We start from the raw sequence: 21,436 nt of genomic DNA, 5'->3' as shown, positions 1-21,436 counted from the left end.
ACCACTGAGGTATAGAGTTATAACCCAGCCATCTTTAGACATGTAGCCAGTCCCACCACTGAGGTATAGAGTTATAACCCACCCATCTATAGAGATGTAGCCAGTCCCACCACTGAGGTATAGAGTTATAACCCACCCATCATTAGACATGTAGCCAGTCCCACCACTGAGGTATAGAGTTATAACAGCCATTTTTAGACATGTAGCCTGTCCCACTACTGAGGTATAGAGTTATGACCCACCCATCTTTAGACATATAGCCAGTCCCATCACTGAGGTATAGATTTATAACCCACCCATCATTAGACATGTAGCCAGTCCCACCACTGAGGTATGGAGTTATAACCCACCCATCTTTAGGCATGTAGCCAGTCCCACCTCTGAGGTATAAAGTTATAACCCACCCATCTTTAGACATGTAGCCAGTCCCTCCACTGAGGTATAGAGTTATAAACCACCCATTGTTAGACATGTAGCCAGTCCCACCACTGAGGTATAGAGTTATAACCCAGCCATCTTTAGACATGTAGCCAGTCCCGCCACTGAGGTATAGAGTTATAACCCAGCCATCTTTAGACATGTAGCCAGTCTCACCACTGAGGTATAGAGTTATAACCCACCCATCATTAGACATGTAGCCAGTCCCACCACTGAGGTATAGAGTTAAAACCCAGCCATCATTAGACATGTAGCCAGTCCCACCACTGAGGTATAGAGTTATAACCCAGCCATCTTTAGACATGTATCCAGTCCCACCACTGAGGTATAGAGTTATAACCCAGCCATCATTAGACATGTAGCCAGTCCCACCACTGAGGTATAGAGTTATAATTCCCCATCTTTAGACATGTAGCCAGTCCCACCACTGAGGTATAGAGTTATAACCCAGCCATCTTTAGACATGTAGCCAGTCCCACCACTGAGGTATAGAGTTATAACCCACCCATCTTTAGACATGTAGCCAGTCCCACTACTGAGGTATAGAGTTATAACCCACCCATCTATAGACATGTAGCTAGTCCCACCACTGAGGTATAGAGTTATAACCCACCCATATTTAGACATGTAGCCAGTCCCAACACTGAGGTATAGAGTTATAACCCACCCATCTATAGACATGTAGCCAGTCCCAACACTGAGGTATAGAGTTATAACCCACCCATCTTTATACATGTAGCCAGTCCGACCACTGAGGTATAGAGTTATAACCCTGCCATCTTTAGACATGTAGCCAGTCTCACCACTGAGGTATAGAGTTATAACCCACCCATCATTAGACATGTAGCCAGTCCCACCACTGAGGTATAGAGTTAAAACCCAGCCATCATTAGACATGTAGCCAGTCCCACCACTGAGGTATAGAGTTATAATTCCCCATCTTTAGACATGTAGCCAGTCCCACCACTGAGGTATAGAGTTATAACCCAACCATCTTTAGACATGTATCCAGTCCCACCACTGAGGTATAGAGTTATAACCCCCCATCTTTAGACATGTAGCCAGTCCCAGCACTGAGGTATAGAGTTATAAACCAGCCATCTTTAGACATGTAGCCAGTCCCACCACTGAGGTATAGAGTTATAACCCAGCCATCTTTAGACATGTAGCCAGTCCCACCACTGAGGTATAGATTTATAACCCAGCCATCTTTAGACATGTAGCCAGTCCCACCACTGAGGTATAGAGTCATAAAGCACCCATCATTAGACATGTAGCCAGTCCCACCACTGAGGTATGGAGTTATAACCCACCCGTCTTTAGACATGTAGCCAGTCCCACGACTGAGGTATAGAGTTATAACCCAGCCATCTTTAGACATGTAGCCAGTCCCACCACTGAGGTATAGAGTTATAACCCACCCATGATTAGACATGTAGCCAGTCCCACCACTGAGATATGGAGTTATAACCCACCCATCTTTAGACATGTAGCCAGTCCCACCACTGAGGTATAGAGTTATGACCCACCCATCTTTAGACATATAGCCAGTCCCATCACTGAGGTATAGATTTATAACCCACCCATCATTAGACATGTAGCCAGTCCCACCACTGAGGTATGGAGTTATAACCCACCCATCTTTAGGCATGTAGCCAGTCCCACCACTGAGGTATAAAGTTATAACCCACCCATCTTTAGACATGTAGCCAGTCCCTCCACTGAGGTATAGAGTTATAACGCACCCATTGTTAGACATGTAGCCAGTCCCACCACTGAGGTATAGAGTTATAACCCACCCATCATTAGACATGTAGCCAGTCCCACCACTGAGGTATAGAGTTAAACCCAGCCATCATTAGACATGTAGCCAGTCCCACCACTGAGGTATAGAGTTATAACCCCCCATCTTTAGACATGTAGCCAGTCCCAGCACTGAGGTATAGAGTTATAAACCAGCCATCTTTAGACATGTAGCCAGTCCCACCACTGAGGTATAGAGTTATGACCCAGCCATCTTTAGACATGTAGCCAGTCCCACCACTGAGGTATAGATTTATAACCCAGCCATCTTTAGACATGTAGCCAGTCCCACCACTGAGGTATAGAGTCATAAAGCACCCATCATTAGACATGTAGCCAGTCCCACCACTGAGGTATGGAGTTATAACCCACCCATGATTAGACATGTAGCCAGTCCCACCACTGAGATATGGAGTTATAACCCACCCATCTTTAGACATGTAGCCAGTCCCACCACTGAGGTATAGAGTTATGACCCACCCATCTTTAGACATATAGCCAGTCCCATCACTGAGGTATAGATTTATAACTCACCCATCATTAGACATGTAGCCAGTCCCACCACTGAGGTATGGAGTTATAACCCACCCATCTTTAGGCATGTAGCCAGTCCCACCACTGAGGTATAAAGTTATAACCCACCCATCTTTAGACATGTAGCCAGTCCCTCCACTGAGGTATAGAGTTATAACCCACCCATTGTTAGACATGTAGCCAGTCCCACCACTGAGGTATAGAGTTATAACCCAGCCATCTTTAGACATGTAGCCAGTCCCACCACTGAGGTATAGAGTTATAACCCAGCCATCTTTAGACATGTAGCCAGTCTCACCACTGAGGTAGAGTTATAACCCACCCATCATTAGACATGTAGCCAGTCCCACCACTGAGGTATAGAGTTAAAACCCAGCCATCATTAGACATGTAGCCAGACCCACCACTGAGGTATAGAGTTATAATTCTCCATCTTTAGACATGTAGCCAGTCCCACCACTGAGGTATAGAGTTATAACCCAGACATCTTTAGACATGTATCCAGTCCCACCACTGAGGTATAGAGTTATAACCCAGCCATCATTAGACATGTAGCCAGTCCCACCACTGAGTTATAGAGTTATAATTCCCCATCTTTAGACATGTAGCCAGTCCCACCACTGAGGTATAGAGTTATAACCCAGCCATCTTTAGACATGTAGCCAGTCCCACCACTGAGGTATAGAGTTATAACCCAGCCATCTTTAGACATGTAGCCAGTCCCACCACTGAGGTATAGAGTTATAACCCACCCATCATTAGACATGTAGCCAGTCCCACCACTGAGGTATAGAGTTATAACAGCCATTTTTAGACATGTAGCCTGTCCCACCACTGAGGTATAGAGTTATGACCCACCCATCTTTAGACATATAGCCAGTCCCATCACTGAGGTATAGATTTATAACCCACCCATCATTAGACATGTAGCCAGTCCCACCACTGAGGTATAGAGTTAAAACCCAGCCATCATTAGACATGTAGCCAGTCCCACCACTGAGGTATAGAGTTATAATTCCCCATCTTTAGACATGTAGACAGTCCCACCACTGAGGTATAGAGTTATAACCCAGCCATCTTTAGACATGTATCCAGTCCCACCACTGAGGTATAGAGTTATAACCCAGCCATCATTAGACATGTAGCCAGTCCCACCACTGAGGTATAGAGTTATAATTCCCCATCTTTAGACATGTAGCCAGTCCCACCACTGAGGTATAGAGTTATAACCCAGCCATCTTTAGACATGTAGCCAGTCCCACCACTGAGGTATAGAGTTATAACCCAGCCATCTTTAGACATGTAGCCAGTCCCACCACTGAGATATGGAGTTATAACCCACCCATCTTTAGACATGTAGCCAGTCCCACCACTGAGGTATAGAGTTATGACCCACCCATCTTTAGACATGTAGCTAGTCCCACCACTGAGGTATGGAGTTATAACCCACCCATCTTTAGGCATGTAGCCAGTCCCACCACTGAGGTATAAAGTTATAACCCACCCATCTTTAGACATGTAGCCAGTCCCTCCACTGAGGAATAGAGTTATAACCCACCCATTGTTAGACATGTAGCCAGTCCCACGACTGAGGTATAGAGTTATAACCCAGCCATCTTTAGACATGTAGCCAGTCCCACCACTGAGGTATAGAGTTATAACCCAGCCATCTTTAGACATGTAGCCAGTCTCACCACTGAGGTATAGAGTTATAACCCACCCATCATTAGACATGTAGCCAGTCCCACCACTGAGGTATAGAGTTAAAACCCAGCCATCATTAGACATGTAGCCAGTCCCACCACTGAGGTATAGAGTTATAATTCCCCATCTTTAGACATGTAGCCAGTCCCACCACTGAGGTATAGAGTTATAACCCAGCCATCTTTAGACATGTATCCAGTCCCACCACTGAGGTATAGAGTTATAACCCAGCCATCATTAGACATGTAGCCAGTCCCACCACTGAGGTATAGAGTTATAATTCCCCATCTTTAGACATGTAGCCAGTCCCACCAATGAGGTATAGAGTTATAACCCAGCCATCTTTAGACATGTAGCCAGTCCCACCACTGAGGTATAGAGTTATAACCCAGCCATCTTTAGACATGTAGCCAGTCCCACCACTGAGGTATAGAGTTATAACCCACCCATCTATAGAGATGTAGCCAGTCCCACCACTGAGGTATAGAGTTATAACCCACCCATCATTAGACATGTAGCCAGTCCCACCACTGAGGTATAGAGTTATAACAGCCATTTTTAGACATGTAGCCTGTCCCACCACTGAGGTATAGAGTTATGACCCACCCATCTTTAGACATATAGCCAGTCCCATCACTGAGGTATAGATTTATAACCCACCCATCATTAGACATGTAGCCAGTCCCACCACTGAGGTATAGAGTTAAAACCCAGCCATCATTAGACATGTAGCCAGTCCCACCACTGAGGTATAGAGTTATAATTCCCCATCTTTAGACATGTAGCCAGTCCCACCACTGAGGTATAGAGTTATAACCCAGCCATCTTTAGACATGTATCCAGTCCCACCACTGAGGTATAGAGTTATAACCCAGCCATCATTAGACATGTAGCCAGTCCCACCACTGAGGTATAGAGTTATAATTCCCCATCTTTAGACATGTAGCCAGTCCCACCACTGAGGTATAGAGTTATAACCCAGCCATCTTTAGACATGTAGCCAGTCCCACCACTGAGGTATAGAGTTATAACCCAGCCATCTTTAGACATGTAGCCAGTCCCACCACTGAGGTATAGAGTTATAACCCAGCCATCTTTAGACATGTAGCCAGTCCCACCACTGAGGTATAGAGTTATAACCCACCCATCTATAGAGATGTAGCCAGTCCCACCACTGAGGTATAGAGTTATAACCCACCCATCATTAGACATGTAGCCAGTCCCACCACTGAGGTATAGAGTTATAACAGCCATTTTTAGACATGTAGCCTGTCCCACCACTGAGGTATAGAGTTATGACCCACCCATCTTTAGACATATAGCCAGTCCCACCACTGAGGTATAGAGTTATAATTCCCCATCTTTAGACATGTAGCCAGTCCCACCACTGAGGTATAGAGTTATAACCCAACCATCTTTAGACATGTATCCAGTCCCACCACTGAGGTATAGAGTTATAACCCCCCATCTTTAGACATGTAGCCAGTCCCAGCACTGAGGTATAGAGTTATAAACCAGCCATCTTTAGACATGTAGCCAGTCCCACCACTGAGGTATAGAGTTATAACCCAGCCATCTTTAGACATGTAGCCAGTCCCACCACTGAGGTATAGATTTATAACCCAGCCATCTTTAGACATGTAGCCAGTCCCACCACTGAGGTATAGAGTTATAACCCACCCATCATTAGACATGTAGCCAGTCCCACCACTGAGGTATGGAGTTATAACCCACCCGTCTTTAGACATGTAGCCAGTTCCACGACTGAGGTATAGAGTTATAACCCAGCCATCTTTAGACATGTAGCCAGTCCCACCACTGAGGTATAGAGTTATAACCCACCCATGATTAGACATGTAGCCAGTCCCACCACTGAGATATGGAGTTATAACCCAGCCATCTTTAGACATGTAGCCAGTCCCACCACTGAGGTATAGAGTTATAACCCACCCATCTATAGAGATGTAGCCAGTCCCACCACTGAGGTATAGAGTTATAACCCACCCATCATTAGACATGTAGCCAGTCCCACCACTGAGGTATAGAGTTATAACAGCCATTTTTAGACATGTAGCCTGTCCCACCACTGAGGTATAGAGTTATGACCCACCCATCTTTAGACATATAGCCAGTCCCATCACTGAGGTATAGATTTATAACCCACCCATCATTAGACATGTAGCCAGTCCCACCACTGAGGTATAGAGTTAAAACCCAGCCATCATTAGACATGTAGCCAGTCCCACCACTGAGGTATAGAGTTATAATTCCCCATCTTTAGACATGTAGCCAGTCCCACCACTGAGGTATAGAGTTATAACCCAGCCATCTTTAGACATGTATCCAGTCCCACCACTGAGGTATAGAGTTATAACCCAGCCATCATTAGACATGTAGCCAGTCCCACCACTGAGGTATAGAGTTATAATTCCCCATCTTTAGACATGTAGCCAGTCCCACCACTGAGGTATAGAGTTATAACCCAGCCATCTTTAGACATGTAGCCAGTCCCACCACTGAGGTATAGAGTTATAACCCAGCCATCTTTAGACATGTAGCCAGTCCCACCACTGAGGTATAGAGTTATAACCCAGCCATCTTTAGACATGTAGCCAGTCCCACCACTGAGGTATAGAGTTATAACCCACCCATCTATAGAGATGTAGCCAGTCCCACCACTGAGGTATAGAGTTATAACCCACCCATCATTAGACATGTAGCCAGTCCCACCACTGAGGTATAGAGTTATAACAGCCATTTTTAGACATGTAGCCTGTCCCACCACTGAGGTATAGAGTTATGACCCACCCATCTTTAGACATATAGCCAGTCCCACCACTGAGGTATAGAGTTATAATTCCCCATCTTTAGACATGTAGCCAGTCCCACCACTGAGGTATAGAGTTATAACCCAACCATCTTTAGACATGTATCCAGTCCCACCACTGAGGTATAGAGTTATAACCCCCCATCTTTAGACATGTAGCCAGTCCCAGCACTGAGGTATAGAGTTATAAACCAGCCATCTTTAGACATGTAGCCAGTCCCACCACTGAGGTATAGAGTTATAACCCACCCATGATTAGACATGTAGCCAGTCCCACCACTGAGATATGGAGTTATAACCCACCCATCTTTAGACATGTAGCCAGTCCCACCACTGAGGTATAGAGTTATGACCCACCCATCTTTAGACATATAGCCAGTCCCATCACTGAGGTATAGATTTATAACCCACCCATCATTAGACATGTAGCCAGTCCCACCACTGAGGTATGGAGTTATAACCCACCCATCTTTAGGCATGTAGCCAGTCCCACCACTGAGGTATAAAGTTATAACCCACCCATCTTTAGACATGTAGCCAGTCCCTCCACTGAGGTATAGAGTTATAACGTACCCATTGTTAGACATGTAGCCAGTCCCACCACTGAGGTATAGAGTTATAACCCACCCATCATTAGACATGTAGCCAGTCCCACCACTGAGGTATAGAGTTAAACCCAGCCATCATTAGACATGTAGCCAGTCCCACCACTGAGGTATAGAGTTATAACCCCCCATCTTTAGACATGTAGCCAGTCCCAGCACTGAGGTATAGAGTTATAAACCAGCCATCTTTAGACATGTAGCCAGTCCCACCACTGAGGTATAGAGTTATGACCCAGCCATCTTTAGACATGTAGCCAGTCCCACCACTGAGGTATAGATTTATAACCCAGCCATCTTTAGACATGTAGCCAGTCCCACCACTGAGGTATAGAGTCATAAAGCACCCATCATTAGACATGTAGCCAGTCCCACCACTGAGGTATGGAGTTATAACCCACCCATGATTAGACATGTAGCCAGTCCCACCACTGAGATATGGAGTTATAACCCACCCATCTTTAGACATGTAGCCAGTCCCACCACTGAGGTATAGAGTTATGACCCACCCATCTTTAGACATATAGCCAGTCCCATCACTGAGGTATAGATTTATAACTCACCCATCATTAGACATGTAGCCAGTCCCACCACTGAGGTATGGAGTTATAACCCACCCATCTTTAGGCATGTAGCCAGTCCCACCACTGAGGTATAAAGTTATAACCCACCCATCTTTAGACATGTAGCCAGTCCCTCCACTGAGGTATAGAGTTATAACCCACCCATTGTTAGACATGTAGCCAGTCCCACCACTGAGGTATAGAGTTATAACCCAGCCATCTTTAGACATGTAGCCAGTCCCACCACTGAGGTATAGAGTTATAACCCAGCCATCTTTAGACATGTAGCCAGTCTCACCACTGAGGTAGAGTTATAACCCACCCATCATTAGACATGTAGCCAGTCCCACCACTGAGGTATAGAGTTAAAACCCAGCCATCATTAGACATGTAGCCAGACCCACCACTGAGGTATAGAGTTATAATTCTCCATCTTTAGACATGTAGCCAGTCCCACCACTGAGGTATAGAGTTATAACCCAGACATCTTTAGACATGTATCCAGTCCCACCACTGAGGTATAGAGTTATAACCCAGCCATCATTAGACATGTAGCCAGTCCCACCACTGAGGTATAGAGTTATAATTCCCCATCTTTAGACATGTAGCCAGTCCCACCACTGAGGTATAGAGTTATAACCCAGCCATCTTTAGACATGTAGCCAGTCCCACCACTGAGGTATAGAGTTATAACCCAGCCATCTTTAGACATGTAGCCAGTCCCACCACTGAGGTATAGAGTTATAACCCACCCATCATTAGACATGTAGCCAGTCCCACCACTGAGGTATAGAGTTATAACAGCCATTTTTAGACATGTAGCCTGTCCCACCACTGAGGTATAGAGTTATGACCCACCCATCTTTAGACATATAGCCAGTCCCATCACTGAGGTATAGATTTATAACCCACCCATCATTAGACATGTAGCCAGTCCCACCACTGAGGTATAGAGTTAAAACCCAGCCATCATTAGACATGTAGCCAGTCCCACCACTGAGGTATAGAGTTATAATTCCCCATCTTTAGACATGTAGACAGTCCCACCACTGAGGTATAGAGTTATAACCCAGCCATCTTTAGACATGTATCCAGTCCCACCACTGAGGTATAGAGTTATAACCCAGCCATCATTAGACATGTAGCCAGTCCCACCACTGAGGTATAGAGTTATAATTCCCCATCTTTAGACATGTAGCCAGTCCCACCACTGAGGTATAGAGTTATAACCCAGCCATCTTTAGACATGTAGCCAGTCCCACCACTGAGGTATAGAGTTATAACCCAGCCATCTTTAGACATGTAGCCAGTCCCACCACTGAGATATGGAGTTATAACCCACCCATCTTTAGACATGTAGCCAGTCCCACCACTGAGGTATAGAGTTATGACCCACCCATCTTTAGACATGTAGCTAGTCCCACCACTGAGGTATGGAGTTATAACCCACCCATCTTTAGGCATGTAGCCAGTCCCACCACTGAGGTATAAAGTTATAACCCACCCATCTTTAGACATGTAGCCAGTCCCTCCACTGAGGAATAGAGTTATAACCCACCCATTGTTAGACATGTAGCCAGTCCCACGACTGAGGTATAGAGTTATAACCCAGCCATCTTTAGACATGTAGCCAGTCCCACCACTGAGGTATAGAGTTATAACCCAGCCATCTTTAGACATGTAGCCAGTCTCACCACTGAGGTATAGAGTTATAACCCACCCATCATTAGACATGTAGCCAGTCCCACCACTGAGGTATAGAGTTAAAACCCAGCCATCATTAGACATGTAGCCAGTCCCACCACTGAGGTATAGAGTTATAATTCCCCATCTTTAGACATGTAGCCAGTCCCACCACTGAGGTATAGAGTTATAACCCAGCCATCTTTAGACATGTATCCAGTCCCACCACTGAGGTATAGAGTTATAACCCAGCCATCATTAGACATGTAGCCAGTCCCACCACTGAGGTATAGAGTTATAATTCCCCATCTTTAGACATGTAGCCAGTCCCACCAATGAGGTATAGAGTTATAACCCAGCCATCTTTAGACATGTAGCCAGTCCCACCACTGAGGTATAGAGTTATAACCCAGCCATCTTTAGACATGTAGCCAGTCCCACCACTGAGGTATAGAGTTATAACCCACCCATCTATAGAGATGTAGCCAGTCCCACCACTGAGGTATAGAGTTATAACCCACCCATCATTAGACATGTAGCCAGTCCCACCACTGAGGTATAGAGTTATAACAGCCATTTTTAGACATGTAGCCTGTCCCACCACTGAGGTATAGAGTTATGACCCACCCATCTTTAGACATATAGCCAGTCCCATCACTGAGGTATAGATTTATAACCCACCCATCATTAGACATGTAGCCAGTCCCACCACTGAGGTATAGAGTTAAAACCCAGCCATCATTAGACATGTAGCCAGTCCCACCACTGAGGTATAGAGTTATAATTCCCCATCTTTAGACATGTAGCCAGTCCCACCACTGAGGTATAGAGTTATAACCCAGCCATCTTTAGACATGTATCCAGTCCCACCACTGAGGTATAGAGTTATAACCCAGCCATCATTAGACATGTAGCCAGTCCCACCACTGAGGTATAGAGTTATAATTCCCCATCTTTAGACATGTAGCCAGTCCCACCACTGAGGTATAGAGTTATAACCCAGCCATCTTTAGACATGTAGCCAGTCCCACCACTGAGGTATAGAGTTATAACCCAGCCATCTTTAGACATGTAGCCAGTCCCACCACTGAGGTATAGAGTTATAACCCAGCCATCTTTAGACATGTAGCCAGTCCCACCACTGAGGTATAGAGTTATAACCCACCCATCTATAGAGATGTAGCCAGTCCCACCACTGAGGTATAGAGTTATAACCCACCCATCATTAGACATGTAGCCAGTCCCACCACTGAGGTATAGAGTTATAACAGCCATTTTTAGACATGTAGCCTGTCCCACCACTGAGGTATAGAGTTATGACCCACCCATCTTTAGACATATAGCCAGTCCCACCACTGAGGTATAGAGTTATAATTCCCCATCTTTAGACATGTAGCCAGTCCCACCACTGAGGTATAGAGTTATAACCCAACCATCTTTAGACATGTATCCAGTCCCACCACTGAGGTATAGAGTTATAACCCCCCATCTTTAGACATGTAGCCAGTCCCAGCACTGAGGTATAGAGTTATAAACCAGCCATCTTTAGACATGTAGCCAGTCCCACCACTGAGGTATAGAGTTATAACCCAGCCATCTTTAGACATGTAGCCAGTCCCACCACTGAGGTATAGATTTATAACCCAGCCATCTTTAGACATGTAGCCAGTCCCACCACTGAGGTATAGAGTTATAACCCACCCATCATTAGACATGTAGCCAGTCCCACCACTGAGGTATGGAGTTATAACCCACCCGTCTTTAGACATGTAGCCAGTTCCACGACTGAGGTATAGAGTTATAACCCAGCCATCTTTAGACATGTAGCCAGTCCCACCACTGAGGTATAGAGTTATAACCCACCCATGATTAGACATGTAGCCAGTCCCACCACTGAGATATGGAGTTATAACCCAGCCATCTTTAGACATGTAGCCAGTCCCACCACTGAGGTATAGAGTTATAACCCACCCATCTATAGAGATGTAGCCAGTCCCACCACTGAGGTATAGAGTTATAACCCACCCATCATTAGACATGTAGCCAGTCCCACCACTGAGGTATAGAGTTATAACAGCCATTTTTAGACATGTAGCCTGTCCCACCACTGAGGTATAGAGTTATGACCCACCCATCTTTAGACATATAGCCAGTCCCATCACTGAGGTATAGATTTATAACCCACCCATCATTAGACATGTAGCCAGTCCCACCACTGAGGTATAGAGTTAAAACCCAGCCATCATTAGACATGTAGCCAGTCCCACCACTGAGGTATAGAGTTATAATTCCCCATCTTTAGACATGTAGCCAGTCCCACCACTGAGGTATAGAGTTATAACCCAGCCATCTTTAGACATGTATCCAGTCCCACCACTGAGGTATAGAGTTATAACCCAGCCATCATTAGACATGTAGCCAGTCCCACCACTGAGGTATAGAGTTATAATTCCCCATCTTTAGACATGTAGCCAGTCCCACCACTGAGGTATAGAGTTATAACCCAGCCATCTTTAGACATGTAGCCAGTCCCACCACTGAGGTATAGAGTTATAACCCAGCCATCTTTAGACATGTAGCCAGTCCCACCACTGAGGTATAGAGTTATAACCCAGCCATCTTTAGACATGTAGCCAGTCCCACCACTGAGGTATAGAGTTATAACCCACCCATCTATAGAGATGTAGCCAGTCCCACCACTGAGGTATAGAGTTATAACCCACCCATCATTAGACATGTAGCCAGTCCCACCACTGAGGTATAGAGTTATAACAGCCATTTTTAGACATGTAGCCTGTCCCACCACTGAGGTATAGAGTTATGACCCACCCATCTTTAGACATATAGCCAGTCCCACCACTGAGGTATAGAGTTATAATTCCCCATCTTTAGACATGTAGCCAGTCCCACCACTGAGGTATAGAGTTATAACCCAACCATCTTTAGACATGTATCCAGTCCCACCACTGAGGTATAGAGTTATAACCCCCCATCTTTAGACATGTAGCCAGTCCCAGCACTGAGGTATAGAGTTATAAACCAGCCATCTTTAGACATGTAGCCAGTCCCACCACTGAGGTATAGAGTTATAACCCAGCCATCTTTAGACATGTAGCCAGTCCCACCACTGAGGTATAGATTTATAACCCAGCCATCTTTAGACATGTAGCCAGTCCCACCACTGAGGTATAGAGTCATAAAGCACCCATCATTAGACATGTAGCCAGTCCCACCACTGAGGTATGGAGTTATAACCCACCCGTCTTTAGACATGTAGCCAGTCCCACGACTGAGGTATAGAGTTATAACCCAGCCATGTTTAGACATGTAGCCAGTCCCAACACTGAGGTATAGAGTTATAACCCACCCATGATTAGACATGTAGCCAGTCCCACCACTGAGATATGGAGTTATAACCCACCCATCTTTAGACATGTAGCCAGTCCCACCACTGAGGTATAGAGTTATGACCCACCCATCTTTAGACATATAGCCAGTCCCATCACTGAGGTATAGATTTATAACCCACCCATCATTAGACATGTAGCCAGTCCCACCACTGAGGTATGGAGTTATAACCCACCCATCTTTAGGCATGTAGCCAGTCCCACCACTGAGGTATAAAGTTATAACCCACCCATCTTTAGACATGTAGCCAGTCCCTCCACTGAGGTATAGAGTTATAACGCACCCATTGTTAGACATGTAGCCAGTCCCACCACTGAGGTATAGAGTTATAACCCACCCATCATTAGACATGTAGCCAGTCCCACCACTGAGGTATAGAGTTAAACCCAGCCATCATTAGACATGTAGCCAGTCCCACCACTGAGGTATAGAGTTATAATTCCCCATCTTTAGACATGTAGCCAGTCCCACCACTGAGGTATAGAGTTATAACCCAACCATCTTTAGACATGTATCCAGTCCCACCACTGAGGTATAGAGTTATAACCCCCCATCTTTAGACATGTAGCCAGTCCCAGCACTGAGGTATAGAGTTATAAACCAGCCATCTTTAGACATGTAGCCAGTCCCACCACTGAGGTATAGAGTTATGACCCAGCCATCTTTAGACATGTAGCCAGTCCCACCACTGAGGTATAGATTTATAACCCAGCCATCTTTAGACATGTAGCCAGTCCCACCACTGAGGTATAGAGTCATAAAGCACCCATCATTAGACATGTAGCCAGTCCCACCACTGAGGTATGGAGTTATAACCCACCCGTCTTTAGACATGTAGCCAGTCCCACGACTGAGGTATAGAGTTATAACCCAGCCATCTTTAGACATGTAGCCAGTCCCACCACTGAGGTATAGAGTTATAACCCACCCATGATTAGACATGTAGCCAGTCCCACCACTGAGATATGGAGTTATAACCCACCCATCTTTAGACATGTAGCCAGTCCCACCACTGAGGTATAGAGTTATGACCCACCCATCTTTAGACATATAGCCAGTCCCATCACTGAGGTATAGATTTATAACCCACCCATCATTAGACATGTAGCCAGTCCCACCACTGAGGTATGGAGTTATAACCCACCCATCTTTAGGCATGTAGCCAGTCCCACCACTGAGGTATAAAGTTATAACCCACCCATCTTTAGACATGTAGCCAGTCCCTCCACTGAGGTATAGAGTTATAACCCACCCATTGTTAGACATGTAGCCAGTCCCACCACTGAGGTATAGAGTTATAACCCAGCCATCTTTAGACATGTAGCCAGTCCCACCACTGAGGTATAGAGTTATAACCCAGCCATCTTTAGACATGTAGCCAGTCTCACCACTGAGGTAGAGTTATAACCCACCCATCATTAGACATGTAGCCAGTCCCACCACTGAGGTATAGAGTTAAAACCCAGCCATCATTAGACATGTAGCCAGTCCCACCACTGAGGTATAGAGTTATAATTCTCCATCTTTAGACATGTAGCCAGTCCCACCACTGAGGTATAGAGTTATAACCCAGACATCTTTAGACATGTATCCAGTCCCACCACTGAGGTATAGAGTTATAACCCAGCCATCATTAGACATGTAGCCAGTCCCACCACTGAGGTATAGAGTTATAATTCCCCATCTTTAGACATGTAGCCAGTCCCACCACTGAGGTATAGAGTTATAACCCAGCCATCTTTAGACATGTAGCCAGTCCCACCACTGAGGTATAGAGTTATAACCCAGCCATCTTTAGACATGTAGCCAGTCCCACCACTGAGATATGGAGTTATAACCCACCCATCTTTAGACATGTAGCCAGTCCCACCACTGAGGTATAGAGTTATGACCCACCCATCTTTAGACATGTAGCTAGTCCCACCACTGAGGTATGGAGTTATAACCCACCCATCTTTAGGCATGTAGCCAGTCCCACCACTGAGGTATAAAGTTATAACCCACCCATCTTTAGACATGTAGCCAGTCCCTCCACTGAGGAATAGAGTTATAACCCACCCATTGTTAGACATGTAGCCAGTCCCACGACTGAGGTATAGAGTTATAACCCAGCCATCTTTAGACATGTAGCCAGTCCCACCACTGAGGTATAGAGTTATAACCCAGCCATCTTTAGACATGTAGCCAGTCTCACCACTGAGGTATAGAGTTATAACCCACCCATCATTAGACATGTAGCCAGTCCCACCACTGAGGTATAGAGTTAAAACCCAGCCATCATTAGACATGTAGCCAGTCCCACCACTGAGGTATAGAGTTTTAATTCCCCATCTTTAGACATGTAGCCAGTCCCACCACTGAGGTATAGAGTTATAACCCAGCCATCTTTAGACATGTATCCAGTCCCACCACTGAGGTATAGAGTTATAACCCAGCCATCATTAGACATGTAGCCAGTCCCACCACTGAGGTATAGAGTTATAATTCCCCATCTTTAGACATGTAGCCAGTCCCACCAATGAGGTATAGAGTTATAACCCAGCCATCTTTAGACATGTAGCCAGTCCCACCACTGAGGTATAGAGTTATAACCCAGCCATCTTTAGACATGTAGCCAGTCCCACCACTGAGGTATAGAGTTATAACCCACCCATCTATAGAGATGTAGCCAGTCCCACCACTGAGGTATAGAGTTATAACCCACCCATCATTAGACATGTAGCCAGTCCCACCACTGAGGTATAGAGTTATAACAGCCATTTTTAGACATGTAGCCTGTCCCACCACTGAGGTATAGAGTTATGACCCACCCATCTTTAGACATATAGCCAGTCCCATCACTGAGGTATAGATTTATAACCCACCCATCATTAGACATGTAGCCAGTCCCACCACTGAGGTATAGAGTTAAAACCCAGCCATCATTAGACATGTAGCCAGTCCCACCACTGAGGTATAGAGTTATAATTCCCCATCTTTAGACATGTAGCCAGTCCCACCACTGAGGTATAGAGTTATAACCCAGCCATCTTTAGACATGTATCCAGTCCCACCACTGAGGTATAGAGTTATAACCCAGCCATCATTAGACATGTAGCCAGTCCCACCACTGAGGTATAGAGTTATAATTCCCCATCTTTAGACATGTAGCCAGTCCCACCACTGAGGTATAGAGTTATAACCCAGCCATCTTTAGACATGTAGCCAGTCCCACCACTGAGGTATAGAGTTATAACCCAGCCATCTTTAGACATGTAGCCAGTCCCACCACTGAGGTATAGAGTTATAACCCAGCCATCTTTAGACATGTAGCCAGTCCCACCACTGAGGTATAGAGTTATAACCATCCCATCTATAGAGATGTAGCCAGTCACACCACTGAGGTATAGAGTTATAACCCACCCATCATTAGACATGTAGCCAGTCCCACCACTGAGGTATAGAGTTATAACAGCCATTTTTAGACATGTAGCCTGTCCCACCACTGAGGTATAGAGTTATGACCCACCCATCTTTAGACATATAGCCAGTCCCATCACTGAGGTATAGATTTATAACCCACCCATCATTAGACATGTAGCCAGTCCCACCACTGAGGTATGGAGTTATAACCCACCCATCTTTAGGCATGTAGCCAGTCCCACCACTGAGGTATAAAGTTATAACCCACCCATCTTTAGACATGTAGCCAGTCCCTCCACTGAGGTATAGAGTTATAAACCACCCATTGTTAGACATGTAGCCAGTCCCACCACTGAGGTATAGAGTTATAACCCAGCCATCTTTAGACATGTAGCCAGTCCCACCACTGAGGTATAGAGTTATAACCCAGCCATCTTTAGACATGTAGCCAGTCTCACCACTGAGGTATAGAGTTATAACCCAACCATCATTAGACATGTAGCCAGTCCCACCACTGAGGTATAGAGTTAAAACCCAGCCATCATTAGACATGTAGCCAGTCCCACCACTGAGGTATAGAGTTATAACCCAGCCATCTTTAGACATGTATCCAGTCCCACCACTGAGGTATAGAGTTATAACCCAGCCATCATTAGACATGTAGCCAGTCCCACCACTGAGGTATAGAGTTATAATTCCCCATCTTTAGACATGTAGCCAGTCCCACCACTGAGGTATAGAGTTATAACCCAGCCATCTTTAGACATGTAGCCAGTCCCACCACTGAGGTATAGAGTTATAACCCAGCCATCTTTAGACATGTAGCCAGTCCCACCACTGAGGTATAGAGTTATAACCCACCCATCTATAGAGATGTAGCCAGTCCCACCACTGAGGTATAGAGTTATAACCCACCCATCATTAGACATGTAGCCAGTCCCACCACTGAGGTATAGAGTTATAACAGCCATTTTTAGACATGTAGCCTGTCCCACCACTGAGGTATAGAGTTATAACCCACCCATCTTTAGACATGTAGCCAGTCCCACCACTGAGGTATAGAGTTATAACCCACCCATCTTTAGACATGTAGCCAGTCCCACCACTGAGGTATAGAGTTATAACCTACCCATTGTTAGACATGTAGCCAGTCCCACCACTGAGGTATAGAGTTATAACCCACCCATCTTTAGACATGTAGCCATGCCCACCACTGAGGTATAGAGGTATAACCCACCCATCTTTAGACATGTAGCCAGTCCCACCACTGAGGTATAGAGTTATAACACCCCCATCATTAGACATGTAGCCAGTCCCACCACTGAGGTATAGTTATAACACCCCCATTTTTAGACATGTAGCCAGTCCCACCACTGAGGTATAGAGTTATAACCCACCCATCTATAGACATGTAGCTAGTCCCACCAATGAGTTATAGAGTTATAACCCACCCATATTTAGACATGTAGCCAGTCCCAACAATGATGTATAGAGTTATAACCCACCCATTGTTAGACATGTAGCCAGTCCCACCACTGAGGTATAGAGTTATAACCCAGCCATCTTTAGACATGTAGCCAGTCCCACCACTGAGGTATAGAGTTATAACCCACCCATCTTTAGACATGTAGCCAGTCCCACTACTGAGGTATAGAGTTATAACCCACCCATCTATAGACATGTAGCTAGTCCCACCACTGAGGTATAGAGTTATAACCCACCCATATTTAGACATGTAGCCAGTCCCAACACTGAGGTATAGAGTTATAACCCACCCATCTATAGACATGTAGCCAGTCCCAACACTGAGGTATAGAGTTATAACCCACCCATCTATACACATGTAGCCAGTCTCACCACTGAGGTATAGCGTTATAACCCACCCATCATTAGACATGTAGCCAGTCCAACCACTGAGGTATAGAGTTATAAACCAGCCATCTTTAGACATGTAGCCAGTCCCACCACTGAGGTATAGAGTTATAACCCAGCCATCTTTAGAGATGTAGCCAGTCCCGCCACTGAGGTATAGATTTATAACCCAGCCATCTTTAGACATGTAGCCAGTCCCACCACTGAGGTATACATTTATAACCCCCCGGCTATAGACATCTAGCCAGTCCCACCACTGGGGTATAGAGTTATAACCCAGCCATCTTTAGACATGTAGCCAGTCCCACCACTGAGGTATAGAGTTATAACCCAGCCATCTTTCGACATGTAGCCAGTCCCATCACTGAGGTATAGAGTTATAACCCCCCATCATTAGACATGTAGCCAGTCCCACCACTTAGGTATAGAGTTATAACCCAGCCATCATTAGACATGTAGCCAGTCCCACCACTGAGGTATAGAGTTATAACCCCCCATCATTAGACATGTAGCCAGTCCCACCACTGACGCATAGAGTTATAACCCACCCAAACTAGGCCTATCTGGAATATGAACATGATCAATTAAATCACCAGTATTGTTCTGGTAAAGAGAAAAGAAAACATGTGCTTTCTGGTCACTAATCAGGATATGTGAACCTGCCTCTGCCGCCAATGCTGATGACGTGTGTGTGTGTGTGTGTGTGTGTGTGTGTGTGTGTGGTGTGTGTGTGTGTGTGTGTGTGTGTGTGTGGTGTGTGTGTGTGTGTGTGTGTGTGTGTGTGTGTGAGAGTGTGTGTGTGAGAGTGTACTGACTGTCTGCGTCTATCTGGTCAGCGTTCGACATCAGTCGGCAGTTGTCACGGTCATCGGGGATACCATCGTTGTCGTCGTCATGGTCGCAGGCGTCGCCAATTCCGTCTCTGTCATGGTCAACCTGGTTGCTATTGGCAACGTAGCGACAGTTGTCGAGGGAGTTCTGATGACCGTCCTCATCTATATCCTCATTATCATCACAGTGATCACCAACCATATCACTGTCTGAATCAGTCTATACAAACACACACAAACACACACCTGGTTAGCATTACAGCAGTCCAACAAGGTCCCTATTACTTTGTTCAGATTACTGAGCTGAACTGGAGACCACGGTGTCTGGTTTTAATCTATACACCACGGTGTCTGGTTTTAATCTATAGACCGCGGTGTCTGGTTTTAATCTATAGACCACGGTGTCTGGTTTTAATCTATAGACCACGGTGTCTGGTTTTAATCTATAGACCACGGTGTCTGGTTTTAATCTATAGACCACGGTGGCTGGTTTTAATCTATAGACCACGGTGTCTGGTTTTAATCTATAGACCGCGGTGTCTGGTTTTAATCTATAGACCGCGCCAGCTGGTTTTAATCTATAGACCGCGGTGTCTGGTTTTAATCTATAGACCGCGGTGTCTGGTTTTAATCTATAGACCACGGTGTCTGGTTTTAATCTATAGACCGCGGTGTCTGGTTTTAATCTATAGACCACGGTGTCTGGTTTTAATCTATAGACCACGGTGTCTGGTTTTAATCTATTGACCGCGGTGTCTTTTTTTTTATCTATTGACCGCGGTGTCTGGTTTTAATCTATAGACCACGGTGTCTGGTTTTAATCTATAGACCACGGTGTCTGGTTTTAATCTATAGACCACGGTGTCTGGTTTTAATCTATAGACCACGGTGTCTGGTTTTAATCTATAGACCGCGGTGTCTGGTTTTAATCTATAGACCACGGTGTCTGGTTTTTAATCTATAGACCGCTGTGGCTGGTTTTAATCTATAGACCACGGTGTCTGGTTTTAATCTATAGACCGCGGTGGCTGGTTTTAATCTATAGACCACGGTGTCTGGTTTTAATCTAAAGACCACGGTGTCTGGTTTTAATCTATAGACCGCGGTGTCTGGTTTTAATCTATAGACCACGGTGTCTGGTTTTAATCTATAGACCGCGGTGTCTGGTTTTAATCTATAGACCACGGTGTCTGGTTTTAATCTATAGACCACGGTGTCTGGTTTTAATCTATTGACCGCGGTGTCTTTTTTTTAATCTATTGACCGCGGTGTCTGGTTTTAATCTATAGACCACGGTGTCTGGTTTTAATCTATAGACCACGGTGTCTGGTTTTAATCTATAGACCACGGTGTCTGGTTTTAATCTATAGACCGCGGTGTCTGGTTTTAATCTATAGACCACGGTGTCTGGTTTTTAATCTATAGACCGCGGTGGCTGGTTTTAATCTATAGACCACGGTGTCTGGTTTTAATCTATAGACCGCGGTGTCTGGTTTTAATCTATAGACCACGGTGGCTGGTTTTAATCTATAGACCGCGGTGTCTGGTTTTTAATGTGTATGTTGTGTACGTTCATACCTACACAACGGTGTGTGTTTACCTGTGTGTGTGCATACCTGTGTAGGGTTGTGCAGGAAAGGACAGTTGTCACATTGGTCCCCCACTCCGTCCAGGTCTGTATCTCTCTGCTCAGTGTTGTACAGATGGGGGCAGTTATCATGCTCGTTCAGCATCTCTACACAAACACATAGACAAACACACAAAGATCTA

The 21,436-nt window shown here is 45.3% G+C and overlaps 1 protein-coding gene across 1 annotated transcript in view; it reads right to left on the bottom strand.

The window, feature by feature from the left end:
• LOC106577471 (uncharacterized) overlaps window positions 1-21,436 on the bottom strand; it is a gene marked incomplete at its 3' end in the record, with an annotated part of 369,416 nt that overhangs the window by 312,289 nt on the left and 35,691 nt on the right. Inside the window, exons 9-10 of the mRNA XM_082964554.1 lie at window positions 21,283-21,401; window positions 19,652-19,886 (exon numbers count right to left, since the gene is read on the bottom strand). Of these exons, the coding sequence (XP_082820680.1) occupies window positions 19,652-19,886; window positions 21,283-21,401 (354 nt within the window). The remainder of the gene's footprint in view (window positions 1-19,651; window positions 19,887-21,282; window positions 21,402-21,436) is intronic.

The sequence above is a fragment of the Salmo salar genome, chromosome 18 (assembly GCF_965601325.2).
Source record: "Salmo salar chromosome 18, fSalSal1, whole genome shotgun sequence".
Classification (NCBI taxonomy): Eukaryota; Metazoa; Chordata; class Actinopteri; order Salmoniformes; family Salmonidae; genus Salmo; species Salmo salar.
The sequence above is the reverse complement of the archived record's forward strand: the minus strand, read 5'-3'. Positions and strand labels throughout refer to the sequence as shown.